Source organism: Oncorhynchus tshawytscha, linkage group LG04, assembly GCF_018296145.1.
Source record: "Oncorhynchus tshawytscha isolate Ot180627B linkage group LG04, Otsh_v2.0, whole genome shotgun sequence".
Classification (NCBI taxonomy): Eukaryota; Metazoa; Chordata; class Actinopteri; order Salmoniformes; family Salmonidae; genus Oncorhynchus; species Oncorhynchus tshawytscha.
Genome location: NC_056432.1, coordinates 30,275,941 through 30,293,724, shown reverse-complemented (window position 1 = coordinate 30,293,724; position 17,784 = coordinate 30,275,941). Strand labels below are relative to the sequence as shown.

At 39.9% G+C, this 17,784-nt stretch overlaps 2 protein-coding genes across 6 annotated transcripts in view; both read right to left on the bottom strand.

The window, feature by feature from the left end:
* LOC112245941 (membrane-associated phosphatidylinositol transfer protein 2) overlaps positions 1 to 3,532 on the bottom strand; it is a 76,235-nt gene extending 72,703 nt beyond the window's left edge. For 4 of the 5 annotated variants that reach the window (XM_024414158.2, XM_024414160.2, XM_024414159.2 and 1 more), the window contains exon 1: positions 2,922 to 3,532. The gene's annotated coding sequence lies outside the window, so the exon portion shown is untranslated. The remainder of the gene's footprint in view (positions 1 to 2,921) is intronic. The other variant, XM_024414162.2, reaches the window with a different exon arrangement.
* Positions 3,533 to 7,916: 4,384 nt separating this feature from the next.
* LOC112245919 (cyclin-dependent kinase 2-associated protein 1-like) lies at positions 7,917 to 15,829 on the bottom strand. The gene is made up of 4 exons (XM_042320600.1): positions 15,660 to 15,829; positions 14,889 to 14,986; positions 13,810 to 13,936; positions 7,917 to 8,246 (listed from the first exon to the last, which is right to left on the bottom strand). The coding sequence occupies exons 1-4, from the start codon at positions 15,724 to 15,726 to the stop codon at positions 8,179 to 8,181; spliced, it is 360 nt and encodes a 119-aa protein (XP_042176534.1). The 5' UTR covers positions 15,727 to 15,829; the 3' UTR covers positions 7,917 to 8,178.
* Positions 15,830 to 17,784: the final 1,955 nt, after the last annotated feature.

Below are 17,784 nucleotides of genomic sequence, written 5' to 3'. Positions count from 1 at the left end.
GTGTAAGGGCTATTTGACCAAGGAGAGTGATGGCGTGCTGCTTCAGATGACCTGGCCTCCACAATCAACCGACCTCAACCCAATTCAGATGGTTTGGGATGAGTTGGACCGCATAGTAAAGGAAAAGCAGCCAACAAGTGCTCAGCATATGTGGGAACTCCTTCAAGACTTTTGGAAAAGCATTCCATGTGAAGCTGGTTGAGAGAATGCCAGGAGTGTGCAAAGCTGTCATCAAGGCAAAGGCAAACTTTGAAGAATCTAAAATCTATTTTGATTTGTTTAACCCTTTTTGGTTACTACATGATTCCATATGTACTATTTCTTCATTTTGCGGTCTCCACTATTATTCTACAATGTAGAACATAGTACAAATAAAGAAAAACCCCTGAATGAGTAGGTGTGTCCAAACTTGACTGGTACTGTATGTGCAGTACTGTATGGACAAGATCACGATCTGGCACCTGACTGTCTATGTACATCACAGCACACCAGAGCACTAGAGGTTCCTGTCCTCTCCCCTGGCTGAGGTTTGGCAGGCTGGAGCATGAATGTGGTCCATCATATAACAGCCCAATACCACAGCAGACACCAGATGCTGTAGAGCAGGTATTCCCAAACTGTGGTATGCCAAATAAAAATGTGATTCACACACACACACACACACACACACACACACACACACACACACATATATACATTTTGTTTTTTAAATCTTCACATTTTCAAACTATGCAGTACTATACAAACTATGTAGAACTTCTGGTAGTAGCAGTACTACCAGTAGAGCTGGTATGTGTCTTTATAGACACAGGCCTTACTTTTGTAACCCTTTATCAATTTTAGAGCAAACGGAATGAGCAGCAGCTACGTTTGGCTACATACGTACCGTTAGTAGAATTCCCGCAAGAGAGTAACGGTTAATGTGATTGGATGTTAATTATTCGACTAGGCTACCTGTATTTGACATTGTGTTGCTATTTCACTGAATTTTTATTTTTGGCAGTGATACGAGGCTACTCAGCATTGTCAGCAACTGTTCACCCACACGAAGCCATACACGTGGTCTGCGGTTGTGAGGCTGGTTGGACCGACTGCCAAATGCTCTAAAACGACATTGGAAGTGGCTTATGGTAGAGAAATTGGTATTCAATTCTCTGGCAACAGCTCTGGTGGACATTCCTGCAGTCAGCATGTCAACTGCACGCTCCCTCAAAAATGTTTTGGCATTTTACATCCAAAAAGTAACTTTCTGATTACTTCTACCATGGGCAAATATGTATGGAAAATTTTGTTCTAATCAAAAATGGGTGCAGTCAGAAAGTGACTTAAATCCAATGGAACAACCCCTAATGCATTTTTAATCCCTTTCTTTTCTTTTCTGGCAATTAACATGCAATGTTGACGTCATTGAGGAGGACGTCCGCTCTATCAGTGTGTTGAAGCTGTGTGGCTTGAGAGACGACATGTTGCCCTTTGCACAAGCCTGGAGGGTCTTCACAACCTGCTACAGTAGGGGGGGGTTCAGCTACTTTGTCAACAAAATTAAGGGAAACGTGCGCCTTTTGGCCCGACAATCATACATTTCCTGAAAGAATGTGCATGCTTTCAGTATGGTACCACTGGGAGAAGGGGCAACCTTGGGTACAGTGCACCTGTGGTAGAGCGGACACCCATCAGAACAGTGGCATTGCATCAAGTCTGCCCTTCAGTGCAGAACCATCATCAGGGCAGCAGTGGCCACAGCCCCCTTTCAGCACTGGAGAATGAGTCACCCTGTAGAGTGGGGAGTGCACCTCACCATGGAAGCCCACAGAACCTAACCAAACTGACAGCTGCATGAAGAGACATGGTCAGGAGTTCACAATATAGTACTAACAAAAATTGATGGATAGCACATCACTCTTCAGTTTGGCAGACTAATCAAGCGAAACAAACATGCAGGTGATGCTGCAGTCAGAGCTTAATAATTCCAATTATTAAAAAGACTGATGAGAGACCATTATAAAATCTGGATGAAAAACACAAGATCACTCTAAGAGGTTATCATGTATAACTGATCTAATCAATATCATTATTTCCTGGCAAAACGAGTATAATTGCAGCAAGTTCACTTAGGGCCCCCAAAAGGCTCAGGCCGGCTCAGACTGCATGTGTGGGTATGGATGTGGGTATATAGACCCACAGCGGCCCCTCAGGATGAGTTCAATTTTCTTGTGGCCCAAAGTTGCCCATCCCTGTTCTAGAGATAAGCATGGGTTGGGCTAAGTTATGCATGTGCCTGATGAATTAGAACTGAATCCATAGCTGCAGATTCTCAAGATATCAAAGGTAGTGTTCGAATTTTATTTCCACCTCGCATGTGCAACATGTTACACAATCTTCAGATGATAACAAGCACCACTACAAGTGACAGGCTGAGGCAACAATGAAACCATTCCCCAAACCAATGCGTCTCTTTTCAACAAATCCAGAGTAGTTCATTAGTTCTCTCGTGTATTAATTGATCTCTTTAGTGTGCTGATGAAGACATTGTTGATAGTGACTTGTTGACTGCCTTTCTTGGAAGAGATAGCCGTTTCTCAGGCTCCCTCTCCGGAATCAAACCCCGATTCCCCGTTACCGCATCGCATCATTCACCTACTAGACATACACTTACATCTGATCATGAGCTATGATGAGAACATAGTGAACATTTCATTTGCAATTGGATATTGAATTGCTGTTCTGTTAGGGGAAAGGACTGACATTGTTCCTAGAATTTCAGTGTGATCCAAAGTAAACCCACCATCTTTACACCAAGTCAGTTACCTAGCAACATCACAGCATTTTATTCACAAATTAATGGATTGCAATGCTCAACGCATACCATGGATAAAAAGGATGCACACCAGTACGCTGAAATAGAATACTATAGTACTCACCCAAAATCAAAGTTCATTGGTCCATTCCCTCTGTTTTTCAAGAGCGCGTGCTTATTCCTCTACTCAGCAGACATAGAAATACAATACAGGGTGGCATTTAATAACAGCTTGAAATGTTACAATGTAGCCCACAATTAATTGAGACCGTTTCCTTTCCTTTGTCTTGAGGCAGTTTGATAGTTTAACGACTTCATGTAAAACAGGAATTAGGGACAACTCATCATCAGTCTCGAGCTGCATCCAAGTCCTCACATTTCCTTGACCAAATAACTACGGTGGCCCTAAGCTTTATGGTAGTACACCGACGGAAAAGCCATGTACTGAACGTCCTTGACTTCACTGTATCCAATAGTAATTCACACACGAGTTGCCTTCTGCCTTCATTTCAGTTCCCCCTCAAGCGAAAGAGACGCTCAGATAGTGCAGCGGATTCAAACACTGGTAAAAGAGAAGTTCGTATTTCCTCCTGAATCAAGAGTATATGGTGAAGAGACTCGCCATCCTGAGCTTCGGAGAGCCGTCTAATCTTGTTCGCTATTCGTGAACCACAGCTATGCATTTGCTTCCCTCTCGCGCTCAGGTCAAATGGAATGCGCCTCCTGTTGGCCAAATGATCGTGCACAACCCATTTCCGCAAACAGAGCAATATGATGCATTCTTATGAAAGGATAAAGTGACGTCAAGGAAAAATTCAGGTTGTGCATATGACAGTGGTAATGCTATAGCTATACAATCAACCTGGACTCATAACATAGTAAATGTAAATCTGTCTCCACCATTTTGCATATGTTACGTTTCATATGGTATGTATTAATTTGTGGACGTCCATCATATATTTCAAATGAAACGTTACGAATTACAATTAGTACAAATTTGCTATACAAATTAAGTGATATGTTACGAATTTCAATTTCTTGTTGTTAATTGGCTAACGGTTACATTAGCTAGGCTTTTTAAAAACAGCACCTATTTGATGTATTCGTTGAGTCTCTCTCAAGCCATGGTTTGAAAAGTTTTGAAATCCCAATGTCAATTTTGCTGTGCTTTCGAGGCTTTTTACAGTCTGTGGCTCAAGGAAACTGTGCCGACACCGCGATCTGAGCTATCTGATTGGCCATCGTTAACCTGTAGGTGCACCTGATTTGCTCTCTGGGCCTGCCGGGTAGGCTGAGTACAAGCTTCAGACACATTAAATGGTTAAAAATAGGAAGAATTTGCCTTCCGGGACTCGGGCTGCTGAATCAAGTGCATCTCCCGTAATGCGCGGAAAGAATGAAAAGCAATAGGAACGCAAGGCTTTATCGTTATGTTTGGTGATCGGAATGCCTTGAAGATCGACCGGCTGGTGATCACTTGAGTCCAGGTTGATTGTATAAAGCAACGTAAGGCCTTGCGGCCAGATGTTGTGGCATTGTTTGTAGACAGACCTTTATATACAGTACCTGTCAAAAGTTTGTACACACATACTCACTACAGGGTTTTTCTTAATTTTAACTATTTTCTACATTGTAGAATAATAGTGGAGACATCAAAATGACGAAATAACACATTTGGAATCATGTAGTAACCAAAAAAGTGTTAAACAAATCAAAATATATTTAGTATTTGTGATTCTTCAAAGTAGCCACCCTTTGCCTTGATGACAGCTTTGCACATGTTGGCATTCTCTCAACCAGCTTCATGAGATAGTCACCTGGAATGCATTTCAATTAACCAGTGTGCCTTATTAAAAGTTAATTTGTGGAATTTCTTTAATTCTTAATGCGTTTGAGACAATTAGTTGTTTTGTGACAAGGTAGGGGTGGTATACAGAAGATAGCTTTATTTTGTAAAAGACCAAGTCCATATTATGGCAAGAACAGCTCAAATAAGCAAAGAGAAATGACAGTCCATCATTACTTTAAGACATGAAGGTCAGACAATCTGGAAAATATCAAGAACTTTGTTTCTTTAAGTACAGTCGCAAAAACCATCAAGCTCTATGTTAAAACTGGCTCTCATGAGGACCGTCACAGGAAAGGATGACCCAGAGTTACCGGCAGAGGATATGCAGAGGATATGTTCATTAGAGTTACCAGCCTCACAAGTTGCAGCTCAAATAATTGCTTCACAGAGTTCAAGTAACAGACACATCTCAACATCAACTGTTCAGAGGAGACTGCGTGACTCAGGACTTTGTGGTCGAATTGCTGCAAAGAAACCACTACTAAAGGACAGCAATAATAAGAAGAGACTTGCTTGGGCCAAGAAACACGAGCAATGGACATTAGACCGGTGGAAATCTGTCCCTTTGGTCTGATGAGTCCAAATTTGAGATTTTTTATTCCAGCCACCGTGTCTTTGTGAGACGCAGAGTAGGTGAAAAGATGACGCTGCATGTGTGGAAAAGCATTCCAGGTGAAGCTGGTTGAGAGAATGCCAAGCGTGTGCAAAGCTGTCATCAAGGTAAAGGGTGGCTACTTTGAAGAATCTAAAATATATGCTTGGTCAACATCTGGAATGTGCATTGTAGTCTTCATCAGGCCCAGGCTGCTCTGTTGTCCATTATGTGAGAGATAATGCCTATTACTACTATCTATACGTTCATCACACATTCACAAAAACACTAGATAGATCTACTTCCCTCATAGACCAAAGTTTGATTGTGAATAGGTCAACAAATTCTAGCATATGGAGGGTGCTGTCTTACTGTTTTCCCAAACAGATCCTGTTTACCATTTGATTATGCTCTATAAAATATTTTTAAGGGGCAAATGGGAATCATGTCAGCCATGATAGCGTTCACTGAGGCACAGATAGAACAATGAGCCAGATATTTCACCAGATGTGTAAATGTGAAGCATCCGGGTGGCGTTCCCACTCACTACCAAATATGGTGATGAGAGGAAGCCCAGTGGAAAAAATGGGGCGAGATTATTTTTGGCCAACATTCTGCACCTATTCTCATCGATGGAATACTTTTCTTTCTGTTTCCAAAAATAGAATCTGTAACAAACCGAGTGGACTGCGTTTTGTAGACTTTACCCTTTGCCAAAGTTTCACAAATCGTTTAGAAGTTATTGCACACGTGCACCTCATAGAGTAGCCCTAAGGGAAATATGCAAATAAATGTCAGCATGCGCCAATAGGCTCTCACTAGCTCGTGTTTGGTTCTGCCAACCTCCTTGCTTATTCGGCCCACTTTGATACATTTGCTCTAGTTAGAAACGACAGGCTCTGGTCTATCTTGGGTTAGTTATACAAATCTTTTACTGAGGTGTTGGTCCGTCCTACTCCAGGTGGTGGCGATAGTGCGCAACAGTATGGAGCCAATTTCACGCCATATGTATTGAATTTAAAATAAAATAAATCGTAAACATGAAAAATAAAGTTGAAAATGCAAACAGTATATTTTCGAGTAAGGGTGAAATAATGAATGTTGAAATCACGAGCATCCTTAATTTAATTGGGCCAATTAGATTATTTTTATATAATTTTCTCTCTATGTATCTGAAAGGGAGCGCAGTTTATAACAGTAGTATTTTGCATTGAAGCGTATAGGCTACCACTGAGTAGGCCTACTGTATTTTTTTGAGTAGACAATATTTCAGAATTAGCAAGGAAGTTTTAGGTTAGGGAGAAAGTAAATGCAAAACATTATTGAATTCAAATGATCTGTTTACATGTCGACAACAGTTAGCAATTGTTTGTGTTTCAGAAACCGTCAGACCTGCCGACACCTCCCAAAGACATTTGATCAAGTTCGCCATTGATATTTCTTTTAGATATAGGCCTACAGTCTTGGCCTAATTCCAATACTTCCAAAGTATACAGCAAATACAGTATTAGTTCACGATGACCAGAACACAGCCAATCTTACATATGGAAAACATGAGAAACCTAGCAGTATCCTTCCTCAGCCATGGGCATCTGATGATTGGGTTATTTTATGTCCCCCATAAATTGTACCATTTAGGAGGTACCATAATCTGCCAAATTTGTATTTCTTATACTCATAATTTAGTGTCATCAAACCAGATCTGTGGACACAAACCGGAAAAGAGCTCGGGAGATAATGAGCGAGAATCTTGAGGTCACCTGCAAAGGAGAAGAGCGTGACTTTCTGAATAATGAGTCAATACAAAGGTAACAAGATGAGGAAAAAGGCAACAGAAGTTGGAGAAGACTGCTCAAAGAGGCACTGTTGGCAGATTCCAAACCAAGGGATGAAAAGGCTTTTTAAAAATGTATTTTACCCTTATTTTACCAGGTAAAAGGATGCATGAACAAAATTCAGACTGATCAAATGTCCTACCTCATTGTGATCTGTGTTGTAAATAAAGAGCACCTATTGAAATCAATTATATTGATATCAATCTGTCTTAGAGAGGAATGATGTCAGTATTTTCAATCATTTTAATGGAAATAAGTTGTATTACACTGGGCAATAAATACAAAGATGCAAACAATGACTTTAGTACAATAGTTTATCCATAATGTGGTGTGTTTAAGTGTGGCCGGAACTATTCCTTTTGTACATACACTTGAAAGCAACGCTATTGTATTGGGTTGCACAACAATTGTCCGTGGGAAGCCAGACTTCTTGTGCCGGTGGACAGGACTGTTGGTCATTTGGGGGTCTCAAAATACCCCCGCCATAATTAAACAGTCCTGCCCACCGGCACAATAAGATGAAATGGATAACTTCTGGCTTCCCACGGACTGTTTTTGTGCAACCAAATACAATTGAAAGCAACGCTAGTGTATGTAAACACATGCTAAAAGCACCTATCCCTTTTGCTGTAACTCGTGCTTAAATATGTTTAAAAGATGCTATAGCCACTATAGTAAAAATATACTGTAACTATTATAGTATATGTTATATTTACTATAGTAATAGTTAGTAGCTACTAAGTATATTAGCTATAGGTAGAACTCCATTGTCAAAATGCCCTACACTCACATTATAAAATCCATGCACGTTTCATTAAATGATCGGGGCATTGCTACATAACATGCATTTTTTTTGTTTTCATTTTTATTCATACAATATTGAAATTAGGCATTTCCAAGGGGAGCACAAATAAAACCAGGAAATTCATGTCAAGTACAGCTCATCGGTCCCTTTTTTGGTCAAAGCCCAATGTGCCGTCGCAGTTAAAAAATAAAGTAAAAGTTTCGTTTTTATTGGTCCAATAAAAGTATTGACTAAGAGCTTCATCTTGTAGATCTTCAGTCTGGAGAGTTGGTCCAATTCAATAACATTGCACTTTGCCTGTTAGGATCTTGCATTTCTCTCTGTTTCTGCCAAGCATTCACGTACAAGCCCCCTGGCATGAATGATACCTTCAAATAAAAAACAATAGAAAAGGTAAAAACACAGTTAACAGCTTGAGTCCATGAAACATCAAATTATAACTTTACAGAACCCAATGGTGCATAGTAAGATTCCACAAGGTAAGCACAAGCTCTCGAGAACCAAAGGAGGGGCATACAGCCCTCCCTAGGGTTCTCAGTCAAACATATGGACCACAGCTGGGCCAATATGTATTAGTCCTGAAGCTCTGTTTTAACGTTTAGAAATGTTAACCCCTGCTTGCGATATGGTTATGGACACCTTTGGAACTTTAACATCACAGAGAAAAGAGAAAAATACACTCATTGTACTCCTTTTTAAAACTGATTCCCACAGGTATTTCATGCAACACTTCATAAGCTAATGAAAACTCAAGAGGGACCAAAAAAAAGGCTTAAAGTTGTTACACCAAAAATATCCGTGGGAATATGTAGTAAATGAGCTAACACTAAGTGTACCTCTCTACTGGTTACCTTTAAGGACCTGGATTTGTCTTAAGCATTGATTTGGGGAAAACTTTGCCACAGATGGAAATCACTGGCATATTTGACTTCACCCTTTATTGTGATATCCAAAGTTTTGGCATCTTCCATAGATTGTGGCTGCGAATCCGACAGAAATAATTAGAAGATGAAGCTCCGGTAATATGGATAACTATTGAAAGATAGCTCATATGCATTTTTCCACATTGTAACGGTCCAAACTTGTGGTCGGTAGGCTGCTGGCAGGCTTCAGCCGCAGTACAGCAATGCCAAGTCAGCACGAGCTCATGGTTCTCAAAGGGGAAGTGAAATGACAGGCTACAATGACTTTGCTCATGAATACCACAAATTACATGTAACTATAATTCCTAAAATTCTATTTCACGGGTGACTTTTCATTATCTTATTGTGTTTTCTAGCCAACTTTACACCAATCAAAGCAGTGGAGAGTGTAGTGAAGCAAAACTTTAGTGGTCAAAACCATTCATCTTGGCGTGACGGGGGGAGCGAGTTTGCAATCATATTGCTATCATATCACACAATTATGCCATTTATAAAATGGTCATATACAGTACCAGTCAAAAGTTTGGACACACCTACTCATTCAAGGGTTCTTCTTTATTTTTTTCTACATTGTAGAATAATAGCCCAAACCAAATCTTCCTTTGGCTGCCTCTACTTCCAGTTCTCTGCTGCCAATGACTGGAACGAACTACAAAAATCTCTGAAACTGGAAACACTTATCCCCCTCACTAGCTTTAAGCACCAGCTGCCAGAACAGCTCACAGATTACTGCACCTGTACATAGCCTATCTATAATTTAGCCGAAACAACTACTTCTCCCACCTACTGTATTTATTTATTTTGCACCATTGCACCCCATAATTTCTACCTTGCACATTCTTCCACTGCAAATTTACCATTCCAGTGTTTTACTTGCTATATTGTATTTACTTCGCCACCATGGCTTTTTTTTGTGCCTTTTACCTCCTTAACTCACCTCTTTTGCTCACATTGTATATAGACTTATTTTTCTACTGTACTATTGACTAAATGTTTGTTTTACTCCATGTGTAACTCTGTTGTTGTATGTGTCGATCTGCTTTGCTTTATCTTGGCCAGGTCGCAATTGTAAATGAGAACTTGTTCTCAACTTGCCTATCTGGTTAAATAAAGGTGAAATTAAAAAATTTAAAAAGTGAAGACCTCAACTATGAAATAACACATATGGAATCATGTACCCAAAAATGCTCTCAACCAACTTCACCTGGAATGCTTTTCCAACAGTCTTGAAGGAGTTCCAACATATGCTGAGCACTTGTTGACTGCTTTTCCTTCACTCTGTAGTCCAACTCATCCCAAACCATCTCATATGGATTGAGGTCAGGTGATTGTGGAGGCCAGGTCATCCGATGCAGCACTCCATCACTTTCATTCTTGGTCAAATAGCCCTTACACGGCCTGGAGGTGTGTTGGGTCATCGTTTTGTTGAAAAACAAATGATAGTCCCACTAAGCTCAAACCAGATGGGATGGCGTATCACTGCAGAATGGTGTGGGAGCCATGCTGGTTAAGTGTGCCTTGAATTATAAATAAATCACTGACAGTGTCACCTATTGTTCACCTAATACCTTTTTTTACACTATTGGTTTGAGCCTGTAAGTAAGCATTTCACTGTAAGCATTGTAAACATTGATTTGACCAGAAAAGCACCCCCACAGCATCACACCACCTCCATGCTTCACGATGGAAAACACACAAGCGTGGAGATCATCCGTTCACCTACTCTGCGTCTCACAAAGACACGGCGGTTGGGACCAAATATCTCTCATTTGGACTCATCAGACCAAAGTACAGATTTCCACTGGCCAGATGTCCATTGTTCGTGTTTCTTGGCCCAAGCAAGTCTCTTCTTCTTATTAGTGTCTTTAAGTAGTGCTTTCTTTGCAGCTATTCGACCATGAAGGCCTGATTCACGCAGTCTTCTCTGAACAGTTGATGTTGAGATGTGTCTGTTACTTGAGCTCTGAAGCATTTATTTGGGCTGGGATTTCTGAGGCTGGTAACTAATGAACTTATCCTCTGCAGCAGAGGTAACTCTGGATCTTCCTTTCCTGTGGCGGTCCTCATGAGAGCCAGTTTCATCATAGCGCCTGATGGATTTTGAGACTGCACTTGAAGAAACAAAGCTCTTGAAATTTTCCGGATTGACTGACCTTCATATCTTAAAGTAACGATAGACTGTTGTTTCTCTTTGCTTATTTGAGCGGTTCTTCCCATAATATGGACTTGGTCTTTTACCAAATAGGGCTATCTTCTGTATACCACCGCTGCCTTGTCACAACACAACTGAATGGCTCAAAAGCATTAAGAAGTAAAGAAATTCCACAAATTAACGGCACACTGGTTAATTGAATTGCATTCCCGGTGTCTACCTCATGAAGCTGGTTAAGAGAATGCCAAGAGTGTGCAAAACTGTCATCAAGGCAAAGGGTGGCTACTTGGAAGAATCTCAAATATATTTTGATTTGTTCAACACTTTTTTTGGTTACTACATGATTCAATGTGTAATTTCATAGTTTTGATGTTTTCACGATTATTCTACAATGCAGAAAATAGTAAAAAATAAAGAAAAACCCTGGAATTAGTGTGTCCAAACTTTTGACTGGTACTTTGAAATCAGTTTTTTTTTTAAATTTGCCCAAAAAATGTCAAACTTGTTTTTGCTTTTACATTATGGGGTATTATCTGTAGATTGGTAAGGGGAAAAAACAATTTAATCAATTTTAGAATAAGGCTGTAACATAACAAAATGTGGAAAAAGTCAAGGGGATTGAATACTTTCCAAAGGCACTATCTATATATATCTAGATAGATCTATATATATCTATATATATATATCTAGATAGATAGAGATATATATATATATATCTAGATAGAGATATCTAGATAGAGATATCTAGATAGAGATATCTAGATAGAGATATCTAGATAGAGATATCTAGATAGAGATATCTAGATAGAGATATCTAGATAGAGATATCTAGATAGAGATATCTAGATAGAGATATCTAGATAGAGATATCTAGATAGAGATATCTAGATATATCTAGATAGAGATATCTAGATATATCTAGATAGAGATATCTATATATATCTAGATAGAGATATCTATATATATCTAGATAGAGATATCTATATATATCTAGATAGAGATATCTATATATATCTAGATAGAGATATCTATATATATCTAGATAGAGATATCTATATATATCTAGATAGAGATATCTATATATATCTAGATAGAGATATCTATATATATCTAGATAGAGATATCTATATATATCTAGATAGAGATATATCTATATATATCTAGATAGAGATATCTAGATAGAGATATCTAGATAGAGATATCTAGATAGAGATATCTAGATAGAGATATCTAGATAGAGATATCTAGATAGAGATATCTAGATAGAGATATCTAGATAGAGATATCTAGATAGAGATATCTAGATAGAGATATCTAGATAGAGATATCTAGATAGAGATATCTAGATATATCTAGATAGAGATATCTATATATATCTAGATAGAGATATCTATATATATCTAGATAGAGATATCTATATATATCTAGATAGAGATATCTATATATATCTAGATAGAGATATCTATATATATCTAGATAGAGATATCTATATATATCTAGATAGAGATATCTATATATCTAGATAGAGATATCTATATATCTATATATCTAGATATATATATAGATATAGATAGATATCTCTATATATATATCTATATATCTATATCTCTATATAGAGAGATATAGAGAGAGATATAGAGAGAGATATATATAGAGAGAGAGAGAGAGAGAGAGAGATAGAGATATATACACACAAAATTATAATTTTTACACAGGCTAGCTCAAAATGAAGTGAAAATTGACACATTATCCAATGCATTATTACAATTATTCCCCCCAAAAAGTGGAGGTGCAAAAACACAAGTTTGCTCCCCCTATTTTAATTTGCTTAATGGCTCAGGTGGCCAAGTGGACACTGTTTGGCTCAGTCGCAAAGAGGAATAACTATGCAGTGGTTTCTGATTAATAAACAATGCCATGCTGGTGGGTGGTAACATTCAAATAAAACCCAGCCCTGAAACTAGATGGAGGTTGGAAATAATTTGTATTACATGTCATGGGAAAAGACCGCATTCACACGAAGTGGGCAGTTCGGATTTGTCACTTCAAACTAGAGCGGTGATGATACCAGTATTGCATGGCAAAAATTACAACATGAAGCAGACCAAACTCTTTGAACCTTTAAAAACCTGCTGCATGTAATATATTGGAAAATAACTGTGACTGGATGACAACATAATGATGTTCGTTTCCAACATTTGGCATTTTCCTAAAGAAGTTTAATCCGCTTCATGCTTTGTTTCCTTGCCACGGCACTAAAGAGTATCGCAATACTGGTGTCGTCCCAGTCCTACTTCAAGCCCAAATATATCATACTTTTGACTAAAACGATGACTTATTGACTTAAATAGTTGTGCAAATCATATGCTCTTTGGCATTTAAAACTGAGATCCACATTTGTTGAAACATCGCCATTGGTCGCACCAGTCGCATTTGTTATTATTTTTGAAAACGGGGCAGAGGTGCATTCTGCATTGTGGTAAAAAATATATAATAAAATTTAAAAATTCATAGTACATACTCTACTGTTCTACCATGCGTGCAATGGTGTGCAATGATGTTGGAGGGGGAAAAAACGATATTTGTTGTTTGAAGTAACGTCTTTGTTGATGTAATATCGCAAACAGATGTGGCAGTTTCAACGCTACAGATTACAACTTTAAGTTATTTTTGGATGATAATTAAGTTGAATTTTCAAAATGTCAAAAAAGTATTGCAAAAGTATTGCAAGCGAGGATATTGAACCATATTGCAAGCGAAGATTAACATTTTGACAGACCGTCTGGGCATTTCCACCGCATTTAGTGAATGGACTAAGGCGCTAGCATTACAGTGCATGAATAGGCAAGCACATACCTCGCTTTAGTCTCTCCATGGCACTTTTGCTCCCAGCATAAGTTGGTCTTATCTCCTTCCCAAGCTCTTCAATAATGGATAGCAGTTCTGCATATTTACTCTGAGGCACTTGACTTCCACTTGAACTCTTTGATACAATGAAAGAATGGTTTGAAAATATAACAGTGTGACTTGTGTCAATTACGTTAGTCACCAACATACACTCAGTGGCCAGTTTATTAGGTGCATAACCCCGTTCATGAAAATAGTTCGCTCCTACAGACAGTTAGTCACGTGGACGTGGCTTGCTATATAAAGCAGGCAGGCAGGCATCCAGTTACTGTTCGATTGAATGTTAGAATGGGCAAAACGAGTGACCTCAGAGATGGAGTGTAGTATTTAAAAAAATGTTTACCTTTATTTAGGCACGACAGTGTCTAGGGTTTACCGAGAATGGTGCAACAAACCAAAAAAACATCCAGTCAGTGGCAGCCCTGTGGGCGAAAACCACTCGATGAGAGGTTGAAGGAGAATGGCAAGAATCGTGCAAGCTAACAGGCGGGCCACAAACAGGCAAGTACCGGTGCAGTTCAAAAGAGGTGTGCAGAACGGCATCTCAGAACACACAACACGTCAGTCCTGGTCACGGATGGGCTATTGCAGCAGACGACCAAACCGGGTTCCACCACTATCAGCTAAAAAAAAAAGAAGAGAAGCTGCTCCAGTGGGCACACAATCACCAACACTGGTGATTGTGTCCCCATCCTGCCTGGTGTCAACGGTACAGGCTGGTGGCGTAATGGTGTGGGGAATGTTTTTCTGGCACATGTTAGGTCCCCTTGATACCAATTGAGCAACAATTCCATGCCCAGAAGAATTCAGGCTGTTCTGGAGCCAAAGGGAGGTCCAATCCAGTACTAGATGGGTGTATATAATAACTGGCCACTGACTGTAAATGGTACCAGAAATATTCTATATGGAAATTCATGCTTTGTGCTGCAAAAAAACATTTGGCAACATTTAAAATGTGTGGTATAATCTATCACATTAGATAATGCATTGCTATCATCCAAAACATGTTTTACAATTTCAGTCTTTACCTGTGAAAAGCTGAAAGATGGTGGTCCATAGTCATTCACTACTGGCCTGTAAGATTGCAGTGTTGATATGCTTGTTGAAGTAGAGTGAACAACAGCAACTGTTGGAGTGAAAAAACAAAAAGATATACAGTATACTATATGCCACATGCAATACATGCATGCATTAAATTAAATTGATTTGGAATTAATAATTTGAAATTGACCAGGAATAAGTGGCTGAAACATTAGACTAGTTTTATTTATGGCATTGTTTTAATAAGTGTGTTGCATTACTTTTGTCCATTTTAACTTGACATACATGGAGACTAATGGAGGCTGTATGGGGGGGTGAGATGGAGATGCAATGAGGCTCAGAGAACACTGGGTGTCACCAAAGGGTCAAAGAACGGTCCACATCCAGATCAATCATTAGCCTTGGTGAAACAATCATGGAGGAAGCCGTACGGGTAGAATTAAGAAGCCAAAGTGATACATTTAATATACACTGTTGCAGCATCCAACCTGACAGAAAATCCGACAATATAGTACGCATGTCTGTTTAGGTAGACGAGTGAACAACCGAATTATAAACTTTACGGATGCACGAGTGGGAAAGGGTTTTATGATTAGTGATAATGGCGGATATGAATCAGCTCTCAGGATCTGACCCTATACATATAACTGGACAAAAACTACAGTCACGGGCTTCCCCCAGGTATTCATTACAACATCGAATTTTACAACCGACAAAACAGGGTCAAGACTAAACATTAACTGCAATTTCCTCCTCACCTTGGTTCACGGAAGTTCCGAGAACATGCTGATGGAGGTTGGGCTTGTAAGACATTCCTAAAGACATTATAAATTAAAGAAATAAAAATCGTCCTAAAATCCAATGAAGCGTCTCTGTCTCCCTCAGACACTTTTTGTTTACAGCAGAGCAGCACCGGCAAATATGGCCGTCACTTTATATTGACACCCACAATGCAATATATCCTCACAATAGCAAATACATGCTTATTTGACCCCAAAAACAACTTTCTTACGATAACTATTACAAAATTCATTTAAAAAATACACGTTTTATTAAATTATTTTTCTTTAAGCTTTTTGTTATAGTGTATTGGGTTATAGTTTTAATATTTTTTTTAAAGTTAATGTCAAACTCAGATGACTGAATAAAAAAAATTGATGACTGACCATACAGCTCCTTTAGCCTGTGCTAGTAATACGGATAACGTAACTCAACAAAAATATTACTATGCAATGTAATAAGGATATTATTACAATTAAATAAGTATTATCCTACACATATTGTCGTTACAGTAAAATGTTTAATAATGGAAAAAAAATATCCCTGGCGTAGGCCTACTCTTACGTCATTTACGCTACATGATCATGACAATTAGTTACGAGAAGTGTGTGTGTGTGTGTGTGTGGGGGGGGGGGTGTAGTGTAGTGTAGTGTAACTGGGAAAGCAAGTCCCAAAATAGAAACGGAAACAGAGGATGAGAACAAATCATATTTGAAAGTAACATTTATCGTTATCAGATTAAAATATACACTGCTCAAAAAAATAAAGGGAACACTTAACCAACACAATGTAACTCCAAGTCAATCACACTACTGTGAAATCAAACTGTCCACTTAGGAAGCAACACTGATTGACAATAAATTTCACATGCTGCTGTGCAAATGGAATAGACAACAGGTGGAAATTATAGGCAATTAAGCAAGACACTCCCAATAAAGGAGTGGTTCTGCAGGTGATATCGGCAGACCACTTCTCAGTTCCTATGCTTCCTGGTTGATGTTTTGGTCACGTTTGAATGCTGGCGGTGCTTTCACTCTAGTGGTAGAGTCTACAACCCACACAAGTGGCTCAGGTAGTGCAGCTCATCCTGGATGGCACATCAATGCGAGCTGTGGCAAGAAGGTTTGCTGTGTCTGTCAGCGTAGTGTCCAGAGCATGGAGGCGCTACCAGGAGACAGGCCAGTACATCAGGAGACGTGGAGGAGGCCGTAGGAGGGCAACAACCCAGCAGCAGGACCGCTACCTCCGCCTTTGTGCAAGGAGGAGCAGGAGGAGCACTGCCAGAGCCCTGCAAAATGACCTCCAGCAGGCCACAAATGTGCATGTGTCTGCTCAAACGGTCAGAAACAGACTCCATGAGGGTGGTATGAGGGCCCGACGTCCACAGGTGGGGGTTGTGCTTACAGCCCAACACCGTGCAGGACGTTTGGCATTTGCCAGAAAACACCAAGATTGGCAAATACGCCACTGGCGCACTGTGCTCTTCACAGATGAAAGCAGGTTCACACTGAGCACATGTGACAGATGTGACAGTCTGGAGACGCCGTGGAGAACCTTCTGCTGCCTGCAACATCCTCCAGCATGACCGGTTTGGCGGTGGGTCAGTCATGGTGTGGGGTGGCATTTCTTTGGGGGGCCGCACAGCCCTCCATGTGCTCGCCAGAGGTAGCCTGACTGCCATTAGGTACCGAGATGAGATCCTCAGACCCCTTGTGAGACCAAATGCTGGTGCGGTTGGCCCTGGGTTCCTCCGAATGCAAGACGATGCTAGACGTCATGTGGCCGGAGTGTGTCAGCAGTTCCTGCAAGAGGAAGGCATTGATGCTATGGACTGGCCCACCCGTTCCCCAGACCTGAATCCAATTGAGCACATCTGGGACATCATATCTCGCTCCATCCACCAACACCACATTGCACCACAGACTGTCCAGGAGTTGGCGGATGCTTTAGTCCAGGTCTGGGAGGAGATCCCTCAGGAGACCATCTGCCACCTCATCAGGAGCATGCCCAGGCGTTGTAGGGAGGTCATAAAGGGACGTGGAGGCCACACACTACTGAGCCTCATTTTGACTTGTTTTAAGGACATTACATCAAAGTTGGATC